Below are 12,486 nucleotides of genomic sequence, written 5' to 3'. Positions count from 1 at the left end.
CCATATTTTGTTCCATCTTCCTCATGCAGCTCTGAAGGCTGAAATAGACACAGTTGCTCCAGTTCAAAATCTGTGGATTATTATTATTATTATTATTATTATTATTATTATTATTATTATTTTAAAAACCTCCCAAGGGAAACATGAAAAGCTTGCAATCAGTCCTAAAGAGACAACTGTACTAGAGCAGTTAAGTGGTTTTATTGTTATTCGTGAGTAAAGCTTATTGTGAGAATTCAACAGTGAGCTCATTACAATTGACACATATTGTTAACCACAACCTAAGGTGACTTTTTTGCCACTGTTGACACCCTATAGCAGGGGTCAGCAACCTTTTTCAGCCGTGGGCCGGTCCACTGTCCCTCAGACCATGTGGTGGGCCAGACTATATTTTGGGGGGGGGGAAAAGAGTGCATTCCTATGCCCCACAAATAACCCAGAGATGCATTTTAAATAAAAGCACACATTCTACTCATGTGAAAACACCAGGCAGGCCCCATAAATAATCCAGAGATTCATTTTAAATAAAAGGACACATTCTACTCATGTAAAAACACGCTGATTCCCAGACTGTCCATGGGCCAGATTGAGAAGGCGATTGGGCCGCATCCGGCCCACAGGCCTTAGGTTGCCTACCCCTGCCCTATAGGGATAAGACAGGAATGACTGCCTTAGCTTTGCACAACAGTATCACTTTCCCTTGTGACTGAGAAGGGTTGACACCGATCTTTACATCTGGACTTAACAAGTGCTATGCTATATTACATTTCTCGTGCATAGTTTTGGGCTCATTTAACCTGTGAGTAATTGGGAAGTTTAGTCTTAAGGGTTGCTCACCTTCTTGCTACTTTAATTTCTTCCTCCTCTAGTCATAGCTTCAGTTACATAGAACAGATGGCAAACTAGCTGTTGTGTTGAGTCAGGACAAAAAGTCAACTGGTTTCTGGTTGATAGACAATGGCTGCTTGTGCCCCCTCAAACATCTCCACTTGATCTACCATTTTTCAGTTGGTGGCTAAAGTGGTGGAGAATGACCAATTCTTGGACCAGGTTTATTGAGGAATGCATAGCTGATATTTCTTTCTGGAACTAATCTTAGTATTTGGAAATACAGCAGGACTTATGGTTGCTGGGCACTCGAGCAATGAAACTGCTTAGAAAGGTATTAAAGCATGAAAACGTATCCTGAATACAGATACAGAGAAATATTTACTAGGTGTTTTGGTTGGCAAACACTTGTTATCTACGCTATGGATGCTTTGTGCCTTCAGCATCTATTGCTGTTGTTTTGCTTCTGCCAAGTGCATAAAATTCAAGAAGGGCTAAAGATTGCATTACAAAAAATATACCAGTATATATAAAGTTATCTGCTTAATCTACAAGGCTCACAGTTCTTCATGTGGGTATCTCCCCCCTCTTTTTTGGTATAATAATGCAAAGCAGCAGCAAAAAGAGCAAATAGTTGTTCTCTTCCATATTTAGGACAGAAGCTTCTCAATTGCTTCAATGAGGTTGGTAGAGGAGCTAAGCCTTCTTATGTCCAACAGGTGATTCTTTCCTGGAGAAAATAATACACTGGAATTTTCTGCCCGTCCATTTTCTGGCTCATCTTGCCCCTCAGAGAGGGTGGTCTCTGAGGTAGAAACAATAACTATTTGTGGGACGGTGGGGCTCATGAATGAGTCGAGGCTTCCATCTGTTTGCTGCTCTTGAACTTCCATGTGAGAAGTGTCTGCATTCTCTTCCGTGCTGCTACTGTTCAAGCCAAATGGAAGAGATGATGTTCTCAAACAGCTGGGCTTGAGCAGCAGTTCTGGGGCATTCTCTCCAAACGATCTCTCAAACGGGTCATGCAGACTGATGGAGGACACTGCAACCTATGACAAAGAAAATGGGGATGGGGAGAGAATCAGTATTCCATGCTCAGCTTTCTTCGGCAGTAATCACACAGTCCTTCCAGAACAGTTGCTACATCTTTTACATACCTGTCATATTCAGTTGGCCCATTCAGCTGACAGTGGCAACCCCTGCTTTATGGCCTCTGGGAGTGTATGGGGCCAACAATGTTTGTGCAACTGAGTGCAATTGTGCAACATTCACTAACATCCTGGGATTCCCTGGCAGCTGTCTTCATTGCATTGTTTTCAGTTTAGAAATGCCACCCCAGACATGAAATTTTATTGTGTATGTTTGCTTTAAAACTTTATATTCCCCCCTGAGGTTTTTTTTAAATCCAAGCAATATAATAAATCTTGTCAAATAAAATAAACAGAAAGGAAGGAGGAGCCAAGATGGAAACATGAATACCAGCCTTTATCTTTTGCTCGTTTTTGTTTTTTTTAAAAAAAATAAAAATAAAAACCCAACTTTTGAAGCTGAACTGCACTAACTCTTTTGTCAAGGTAAAATAAAAAAAATTCCTTCAGTAGCACCTTAAAGACCAACTAAGTTTTTATTTTGGTATAAGCTTTCGTGTGCATGCACACTTCTTCAGATATGCTGAAATAGGAGTCCCCAGGCGCTTATGTAGAGAAGGGGTGGGGAGGGGAGGTCTTTTGTCAAGGCTAAACTTTGGAGGACGGCAGAGCAATTTTCACCCAGGGATTTTTAAAACTAAACATTCTTCCTGTGGTTCTTATCTGCTATGGGGGCCTCGCTTGTTTTTCTTAAGTGGGAGTTGCCTGTATGGGAAATATAGATGCAAGAAGACAACTAATATAATTACTATTAATCTACATTACACCTTGGTGGCAAAACGAAACAAGGAACGCAGAAGTGCTATCTGAATTGGATTCAGCATGTGCAAGTTGCACACGGGCCACAATGTCATTGCCTGAAGTTTCCAAATGTGCAAAGGAACCTTTCAGAAAATGACAATGAACAGTGGCCAACAAGCCATCAGTTCCTTTCTTTGCATCAACGGATGATGCGTTCGGTACTCACCCTTTTCAGTTTCACGAAGGTGGAAGTTGCCAGAGTCTCCCACTGTCAGTGAGAAATGGGAATTTCTTTTTCATCTTCCCCCTCAAAGACAAGATTTCTTTTTTAAAAAAAAGCAGGTCCCACCATTTTGTATCAATTCCCAAGATGGGATTTGAAGGAGATGGGAGGTAAAGCTAAGTTTACTGGAAACTCAGCAAATGAACTACAGAGGATGGAAATGTTGGAGATCAAAGCACGGAGAAGCAATATGATTGTTGGACTCACTTATATATGGAGGAGCATCTGATTTTGCTTTTTGGATAATGTGTTTTGCCTTGCCCTTTCGGGCAACACAAGACAAAAGCATACTGAAATGGATTAGTAAACTATTTCTAATACAGTAACATATGGACATCACTGTAATGGGCTGGGTAGGAATAATCAGGGAGAACGGAGTCCAGGTTGTATGCATTATGTTAAAGAGGACTTTATTATAAGGAGAATTAAAAATGGTTGCTGTTTTAACCTTTTCTCCAGTCAGCACATTACAGCTCTGGGTCTTTAGCAGCAACCCACTCTCTTCTTCTGCTTGTTCTGAGAAAGAGCTGCTTCGATGGGGTTGCTGTTTCTTATGGGCTGCCTCCACAGGCTCAAGCTCCATGTCACTCCAAGCCTAAAAAAGGAAATTGAGATGTTTATACACGAACAATCAATAGGCTGCAATTTCGCCTCTTGTCCACTGGTATATTAAAAAAGCTGCTCTTGCACTACACTAGGAACAAGGGTACATGAGGTGTTCAACGACCGAAGCGTAGAATCATAGGCTTGTATCAAATGTAGCGCTAAGTAGCCACACCACCAGCACAAAGATTTACACTTGTGCCGCAGGACTTCCCTTGCACATGCCCTAAGCCTGTTCTGGGGCTTCTACAGCAGATTTGGCAAGGGCGGGTGTTATGTACTGAGCTGAATCCTAGAACAATAGGATTCAGAATTAGCGGGAGCTACCCAATCCAACTCCAGGTGGAAGTGAATCCTCAACCTGATTGGCCTGCTGGAGCAGCCAATCAGGCGGCTGGCAGAAGTGAATCTGCTACCTGATTGGCCTGTAGGAGCAGCCAATCAGGCTGCAGGCAGAAGTCAATCCACAATATAATTGGCCCACAGGTGTAGCCCTGAAGTAGCCAATCACGCAAGGCCCATTGTGTAAATAATGTATATAAGCAGACGGTTTGGGGAAAAGAGCCATTCGTCTTCTCTTCTCCTCCTTGATGACTATGAGCTGAATAAAGAGCATGAAATTCACTCTTGACTCCGAGTATATTTCACTGGCGACGAAGGTGGGATCCTGCTGAGCTGACCGCCACCACGCACTGCACCGCAGCACCGCCACCTGCTGCACCGCTGCATCGCACCGTGCATCCAGGCTTCAGCTCCAGGACCCAAGGAACCCAGAATGGCAACCGACAGCAGCTTCTCGCCATTCAAACCAGCATCAGGAGACTGGGAAGGGTACGCCGCCCGTTTCAACTTCCTCCTGCAAGCGAAAGAAGTCACCAACGATGCCATGAAGAGGGCAACATTCTTCAGCGTCTGTGGAGAGGAGACGTTTGAAATCGTCCGGGCTCTCCTTGCACCTAGAGATGTCGCTACCGTCTCTTACAAAACAATAATGGAACGGCTGAAGGAGCACTTCTCACCACAGCCCTCGGTGGTAGCTTGCCGAAATGCCTTCTACGCAAAGCGGCAAGCCCCGGGGGAAACCATAACTGGGTTTGTGACCTCCCTCCGCCAAGCCGCCCGGTTATGCAACTTCTCAGAATTGGAGAACATGCTTCGTGACCGCCTCGTCGGTGGCCTGAGGGACGAGATGTTGCAACGACGCCTCTACGCCAAAAAAGACCTCACGTTCCAGATTGCTCTGGAGGAAGCCCTGGCAACCGAAGCCGCCGAGAGGTCAACGCAAGAGGCACGACCGGCCCCGCCATCCCAACCGAGGGTCTACCACGAAGACCTCACCGACGAATCCGAATCTGACAGGGAGGAAGTACACCGAGTACAGCGGCGCACTCAAGAAGGAGGGAACTGTGCAAGCTGCGGGGAGAACCACGAGAGGAGGACCTGTCGTTTCCGCAACGCAGAGTGCAGGCAGTGCAGAAAATTGGGACACATCGCCCGGGTGTGTCGGGCTCGACTCACCCGTCGACAAGCATCAGATGACCGACCCAGGAGCCCCAGGTCACACGGCACCATGCACCAAGGCAACTCGACGGAGATCACGGACTACCAGGTATTCCAGTTGCCCCATCCCAGCACAGAGAAAATTTATATAGAGGTACAGATAGAGGGAGCCCCATGCCGCATGGAGCTGGACACGGGTTCAACTCTATCCATAATCTCGGCCCGAACATTAAGGGAACTGTGCCCTAATGGGGGTCCCAAACTAAGGCCGGCCCCATTCACCCTCCGGGACTTCCAGAAACGTAAGGTCCCTACTATGGGGGTGGGGACCTTCAGGGTGCAATATCGAGGGCGAAAGCAACAATTGGACTTGCTGGTAGTTAAGGGCCCCTACGTTAGCTTACTGGGACTGGCATGGTTTGGACCTCTGGGGCTAGCCGTTACCGGGGTGAACCGCACTAGCTTACAAGTGGACGTGGACGCCATATGCAAAGAGTTTCCAGGGGTTTTCGATGGGGCATTGGGACGATATACAGGACCCCCCCATTGCCCTACAGCTAGACCCCGCTGTACGACCCATCAGGCACAAGGCCCGCCGGGTCCCGTTCGCCCTGAAACCCCGCATAGACGAGGAATTGGACCGGCTCGTGGAGCAAGGAGTGCTGGAGCCGGTGCCCAACGCCCCCTGGGAAACTCCAATTGTCACACCCGTCAAGCCTAACGGTTCGGTCCGCATCTGTGCAGACTACAAATGCACCATAAACAAGGCTCTCACGGCCCATGCATACCCAGTGCCAGTGGTCAGCCATGTCCTCGCCACCCTGGCTGGGTCAAAAATCTTTGGCAAACTGGACTTGGCCCAAGCGTATCAACAGTTGCCTGTGGACGAAGCCACAGCAGAGGCTCAGACGATTGTGACGCACAGAGGGGCATTCAGAGTTAAGCGGCTGCAATTTGGCGTTAGCGTGGCACCAGGCATATTCCAGAATCTAATGGACTCTCTCCTTAAAGGGATTCCTGGCGTCACCCCCTTCTTCGATGATGTACTGATCGCCGGGCCCACACCAGAGGAATTTGAGGACCGCCTCCGCTCCGTCCTGCACCGTTTCCAGACGGCGGGCCTCAAGGTGAAGCGGGAAAAGTGTTTACTGGGAGTGCCGCAGGTGGACTTTCTGGGATTTAAGGTGGACGCAGAAGGGGTCCATCCAACCGGTGATAAGGTACGGGCCATTTGTGAGGCCCCAGCGCCCAAGAGCAAGCCCGAACTTCAGTCATTCTTGGGACTATTGAACTTTTACCATGCCTTCCTTCCCCATAAGGCAGCGGTAGCGGAGCCCCTACACAGACTCCTAGATAAAAGGGCCCCTTGGGTGTGGGGCCAGCGACAAAGGGCCGCATTCCAGGCAGTCAAGGACTTGCTCGTCTCGAACTCGGTCTTAGCACACTTCGACGAGAGGCTGCCAGTGGTGCTGGCATGCGACGCCTCTCCCTATGGCATCGGCGCTGTCCTGGGACACCAACTCCCGGATGGAAGAGAGGTGCCGGTGGCATACTTCTCCCAGACGCTTGCTGCAGCCGAACGAAACTACTCACAGATTGACAAGGAGGGTCTGGCAATCGTGAAGGGCGTAAAAAAATTCCATGATTTCTTGTACGGGCGGCCCTTTACCATAGTGACTGACCACAAGCCGTTGCTTGGCCTGTTTGCCCCTGAGAAGCAGACCCCCCAAGTGTTGTCTCCACGTGTCCTCAGGTGGTCAATTTTCCTTGCCGGCTACCAGTATGCACTAATCCACCGCCCTGGGAAGGCGATGGGCCACGCAGACGCCCTCAGCAGGCTACCACTACCAGAAACAGGCCCCGACCCAGCGCCTGCGCAAGAGGTTATGACCCTGGAGCTGCTTCCCGACCGACCCATTCAGGCACAAGAAGTTGCGCACCATTCCACAAAAGATAGGGTCATCTCCCGGGTCCTGGACTGGGTGTGGCGAGGATGGCCCAGCAGCAGCCCCGGGCCAGAATTCGCTGGCTACACAAACCGCAAACATGAACTGTCGGCCCACAAGGGGTGCCTGTTATGGGGAAGCAGGGTTGTTGTTCCCCAGCCCCTCCGCAAAAGGGTCCTCACAGCCCTACACGAGACACACCCAGGGGTAGTGAGGATGAAGGCCCTTGCCAGGAGTTATGTGTGGTGGCCGGGGATTGACAGAGAGATAGAGGCCTGGGTCCAACACTGCCAGACCTGCCAAGAATCCCGCCCGGATCCCCCAAGGGCCCCAGTCCAGCCCTGGGAGTCCGCCCGACATCCATGGTCACGCTTGCACGTGGACTTCGCTGGCCCCTTCCAGGGAAAAACATTCTTCATAGTGGTGGATTCCTACACCAAATGGCTGGAGGTCGCACTGGTACCATCCACTTCTACGGCGGCGGCCATCCGGGTACTACGTAAGCTGTTTGCGACCCACGGGCTCCCTGACACCCTCGTCTCGGACAATGGAACCGCATTCACGTCAGAGGAGTTCCAGACCTTCACAGCGCAGAACGCCATCCGCCACATCCGCTCAGCACCATTCCACCCTGCCACCAATGGCCAAGCGGAGCGCATGGTGCGGACCACCAAGGACAGCCTCCGCCGCAAGACACAAGGGGACTGGGAATACCGCCTTGCCGCATTTCTTCTAGCACAGCACAGCACCCCAAGCACAACGACGGGCCGGAGCCCAGCTGAATTACTAATGGGCCGGCGCCTTGCAACTAGACTGGACCGACTTCACCCCGACAGAGCTCAGGATGAGGTAGTGGTGGGGAAAGGCAGGAACCCCTGGACATTTGTGGCCCAGGACCCAGTGTATGCAAAGAATTTTGGGGCAGGCCCAGCATGGGTACCCGCCACAGTCACCAAGGTGACCGGTCCCGTGTCGTACGAGGTACTAACGGAAGGGGGGCAATGTTGGCGCCGCCACTGCGACCAGCTACGGCGACGATTCCCAGGAGGAACCCGGGAGGAGAGCGGGACAGAGGGGTCCCAAGGGGACAGCAGGGCAGTGAGGCCTGTAGAGCGAGAGGGGTGGGCAGGGGAAGCAGAAGCAGTAGGCACAGAGGGGCGCCCCGAGGCTGGAAGGACACCGGAACCAGAGCTACAACCTAGTGGTTCAGTGGCGCCAGACCAGACAGCCCTGGCACAGCCAGCAGCCTCGGAACACGAGCCAGAACCAGAACCCCTGACCAAGGAACACCCCAGGCCACAACGCACACGGAGGCGGCCAGCAGACCTTGGGGACTACGAATGCAACTTCCCGGGCAGGACTGGAACTTAGAGGGGAGGGGTGTTATGTACTGAGCTGAATCCTAGAACAATAGGATTCAGAATTAGCGGGAGCTACCCAATCCAACTCCAGGTGGAAGTGAATCCTCAACCTGATTGGCCTGCTGGAGCAGCCAATCAGGCGGCTGGCAGAAGTGAATCTGCTACCTGATTGGCCTGTAGGAGCAGCCAATCAGGCTGCAGGCAGAAGTCAATCCACAATATAATTGGCCCACAGGTGTAGCCCTGAAGTAGCCAATCACGCAAGGCCCATTGTGTAAATAATGTATATAAGCAGACGGTTTGGGGAAAAGAGCCATTCGTCTTCTCTTCTCCTCCTTGATGACTATGAGCTGAATAAAGAGCATGAAATTCACTCTTGACTCCGAGTATATTTCAGCGTGGAAACATGCATGAGCAGACGGGCCATTGTCCTGATCCAGCAGGCGTTTCTAACACTCTAAAGAATACTATCATATACTCATCCCACTCCAGCTCAATCTTTTATTCTTTAGACTAAACACAATACATTCCATCAATCTTTCCTCGCAGGACAGTGAGATTTCCCTATAAAATGTGGTTGCTTAAGTGGGTCCTCAGGTCTTTCAGCAAGTAAGTAGTTACTTATATTGCACATTTCTAGTTCGAAAATCGAACCATCCACCAAGGATGTAAACGGTAAGGTACAAACATGAACAGTAAAAAAAAGGCAGACCAAGTAGCAGGAGGAAGAAAAGACCTCTTCCTCCCTCCCATAAAACTAAAACCAGGATTGCATACACACCATACATTTAAAGCATCCTCCAAAGAATCATGGGAACTGTAGTTTAAATGTTTGGGGTCTTCCTAAAATAGAAAAGGCTCAACAACTTTGCGGGTGTCAGGAATTTTACTTTTTGAAATATAGCAACCTTAAACAAAACCATGCATGACTGCAGGTTAGTACAGCAGGTGATTAAGGAACACAGAGTTGCATTGCTAGATAGGTCATGTACCCTCTCCTCTGGAGAGGAAGTGAAGCTTCTTTACTCTTCCTTTTTCTCTCTTTCTCTCTGCATCATGTAACCAATGAAGGAGGACATCTGTAAGCTTGCTCCCAAGCTTACAGCACATGTTTAGAACTATATTCTGTATTGTCTACCCAAGAGTATTTTGCCTGTATTATCCTTGCTGCTGCATGGAACAATGCATGACTCAGACCTTGAATCTGTAAGTAAAGCATACTTAACAGTGTGTGGTCTGCACATTGCGAGAGGGGTAGGAAAGAGGTCAGCTGCTGTGTGCAGCTGAACGGGGTAAAAAGGTTTAACAACCTATATTCATAATGCTATACCGCTGCTTAATTTTTGTAAGTTTAATCTCTGCTACCGGGGCTCTCTCCACAGTAATATCTAGTGGTAGGGGTTCCACAGGTTTCCGGCAGGAGTCTTTCCTAGCCCTGCCTGGAGATGGCCGGTATTGAAACCAAGACCTTACCTATGCAAAACATATGCCGTTAGACTGAATTACAACACAGATGCTTGACTCAAAAAGCTTTAAAAACAGAGCTGCACCAGTAAGTCTGTTTATTGGAACCCTGTGAGCAAGGATTAGACAAGACTTAGACCTTTAAACATTATCCATTGTGATGAAAGGGAACATGTTTTAAAAGGCTTGAGCACGGATAAGCAACATGGAGTAAGACACTCTTGTGTAACACTTTAGAATCTCATTTGATGCTTGGTGATTTACAAAAGGCTTTGTGGGAAAGAAGATTAAGTATAGGATGAAATAATAGTAAGAAAGTCAATAAAGTAGTTAAGTGCGTGACTGTTTTTCTGTTTCCCTGCTTTTTTTATTCAAGCAGCCCATGATATGGCTACCATAATTTATTTTGGCAAAGTACTTTCACTGATTCTCATAACAAGGCGGGTCACTCCAGATAAATGCCCCAATTCTCTGTGTGATCCTTTATCCTCATGCACAGATGTCTTCCTGCCAGTCCCCTTTAAATTAAACAGAGCGACTCAAGTCCCATAAGCAAAAGAATATATTAAAAGAACACACCCCTCTCTCTTAAAGAAAATGTAGAATATGCTCCTTGTTGGGAGCTATCACACATAGAACAAATGCTGAATTTGAGCAAAAAAACAAACCCTGGAAGCTACCGTGTTTCTCATATTTTAAGGCATCCCCAAAAAATAAGCCATGACAGGATTTCTAAGGGTTGGTGAAAAATAAGACATACCCCGAAAATAAGCCATGTCGTGTAGCCCCGACCGAGCGAGAGGCGAAGGCGCGGGACCCAGCAGGAGCTCCCTGCCTGCTTCCCCGAGCCGTCGCGCATCGGGGGACAGAGCCGAAGATCGGAGGGCGCTCCTTGCTGGGCTTGACAAGCCCGGCAAACAGCGCCCGCCGATCTTCGGACCTGTGCTGTGTGACAGGCAGGGGTGGGGGGAAGCGGAGATCGTTCTCCGCTCTCCCCCCACCCCCGCCTGTCACCAAAGATCGGCGGGCGCTCCTTGCTGGGCTTGACAAGCCCGGCAAACAGCGCCCGCCGATCTTCGGACCTGTCCTGTGTGACAGGCGGGGGTGGGGGGGGGAAGCGGAGATCGTTCTCCGCTCTCCCCCCACCCCCGCCTGTCACCAAAGATCGGCGGGCGCTGTTTGCTGGGCTTGACAAGCCCGGCAAACAGCGCCCGCCGATCTTCGGACCTGTCCTGTGTGACAGGCGGGGGTGGGGGGGAAGCGGAGATCGTTCTCCGCTCTCCCCCCACCCCCGCCTGTCACCAAAGATCGGCGGGCACTGTTTGCTGGGCTTGACAAGCCCGGCAAACAGCGCCCGCCGATCTTCGGACCTGTCCTGTGTGACAGGTGGGGGTGGGGGGGGAAGCGGAGATCGTTCTCTGCTCTCCGCCCACCCCCGCCTGTCACCGAAGATCGGCGGGCGCTCCTAGCTGGGCTTGACAAGCCCGGCAAACAGCGCCCGCCGATCTTCGGCCCTGTGCTGTGTGACAGGCGGGGGTGGGCGAGAAGCGGAGATCGTTCTCCGCTCTCCCCCCACCCCCGCCTGTCACCAAAGATCGGCGGGCGCTCCTTGCTGGGCTTGACAAGCCCGGCAAACAGCGCCCGCCGACCTGTGCTGTGTGACAGGCGGGGGTGGGGGAGAAGCGGAGATCGTTCTCCGCTCTCCGCCCACCCCCGCCTGTCACCAAAGATCGGCGGGCGCTCCTTGCTGGGCTTGACAAGCCCGGCAAACAGCACCCGCCGACCTGTGCTGTGTGACAGGCGGGGGTGGGGGAGAAGCGGAGATCGTTCTCCGCTCTCCCCCCACCCCCGCCTGTCACCAAAGATCGGCGGGCACTGTTTGCTGGGCTTGACAAGCCCGGCAAACAGCGCCCGCCGATCTTCGGACCTGTCCTGTGTGACAGGTGGGGGTGGGGGGGGAAGCGGAGATCGTTCTCTGCTCTCCGCCCACCCCCGCCTGTCACCGAAGATCGGCGGGCGCTCCTAGCTGGGCTTGACAAGCCCGGCAAACAGCGCCCGCCGATCTTCGGCCCTGTGCTGTGTGACAGGCGGGGGTGGGCGAGAAGCGGAGATCGTTCTCCGCTCTCCCCCCACCCCCGCCTGTCACCAAAGATCGGCGGGCGCTCCTTGCTGGGCTTGACAAGCCCGGCAAACAGCGCCCGCCGACCTGTGCTGTGTGACAGGCGGGGGTGGGGGAGAAGCGGAGATCGTTCTCCGCTCTCCGCCCACCCCCGCCTGTCACCAAAGATCGGCGGGCGCTCCTTGCTGGGCTTGACAAGCCCGGCAAACAGCACCCGCCGACCTGTGCTGTGTGACAGGCGGGGGTGGGGGGGGAAGCGGAGATCGTTCTCTGCTCTCCGCCCACCCCCGCCTGTCACCGAAGATCGGCGGGCGCTCCTAGCTGGGCTTGACAAGCCCGGCAAACAGCGCCCGCCGATCTTCGGCCCTGTGCTGTGTGACAGGCGGGGGTGGGCGAGAAGCGGAGATCGTTCTCCGCTCTCCCCCCACCCCCGCCTGTCACCAAAGATCGGCGGGCGCTCCTTGCTGGGCTTGACAAGCCCGGCAAACAGCGC

General features: G+C 51.5%; 1 protein-coding gene across 1 annotated transcript in view; it reads right to left on the bottom strand.

The window, feature by feature from the left end:
• Positions 1-1,211: 1,211 nt before the first annotated feature.
• LOC118083707 (melanopsin) overlaps positions 1,212-12,486 on the bottom strand; it is a 50,457-nt gene continuing 39,182 nt past the window's right edge. Inside the window, exons 9-10 of the mRNA XM_035112440.2 lie at positions 3,449-3,595; positions 1,212-1,877 (exon numbers count right to left, since the gene is read on the bottom strand). Coding sequence (XP_034968331.2) covers positions 1,479-1,877; positions 3,449-3,595 — 546 coding nt within the window. The 3' untranslated portion in view covers positions 1,212-1,478. The remainder of the gene's footprint in view (positions 1,878-3,448; positions 3,596-12,486) is intronic.

The sequence above is a fragment of the Zootoca vivipara genome, chromosome 9 (assembly GCF_963506605.1).
Source record: "Zootoca vivipara chromosome 9, rZooViv1.1, whole genome shotgun sequence".
Taxonomy (NCBI): domain Eukaryota; kingdom Metazoa; phylum Chordata; class Lepidosauria; order Squamata; family Lacertidae; genus Zootoca; species Zootoca vivipara.
The sequence above is the reverse complement of the archived record's forward strand: the minus strand, read 5'-3'. Positions and strand labels throughout refer to the sequence as shown.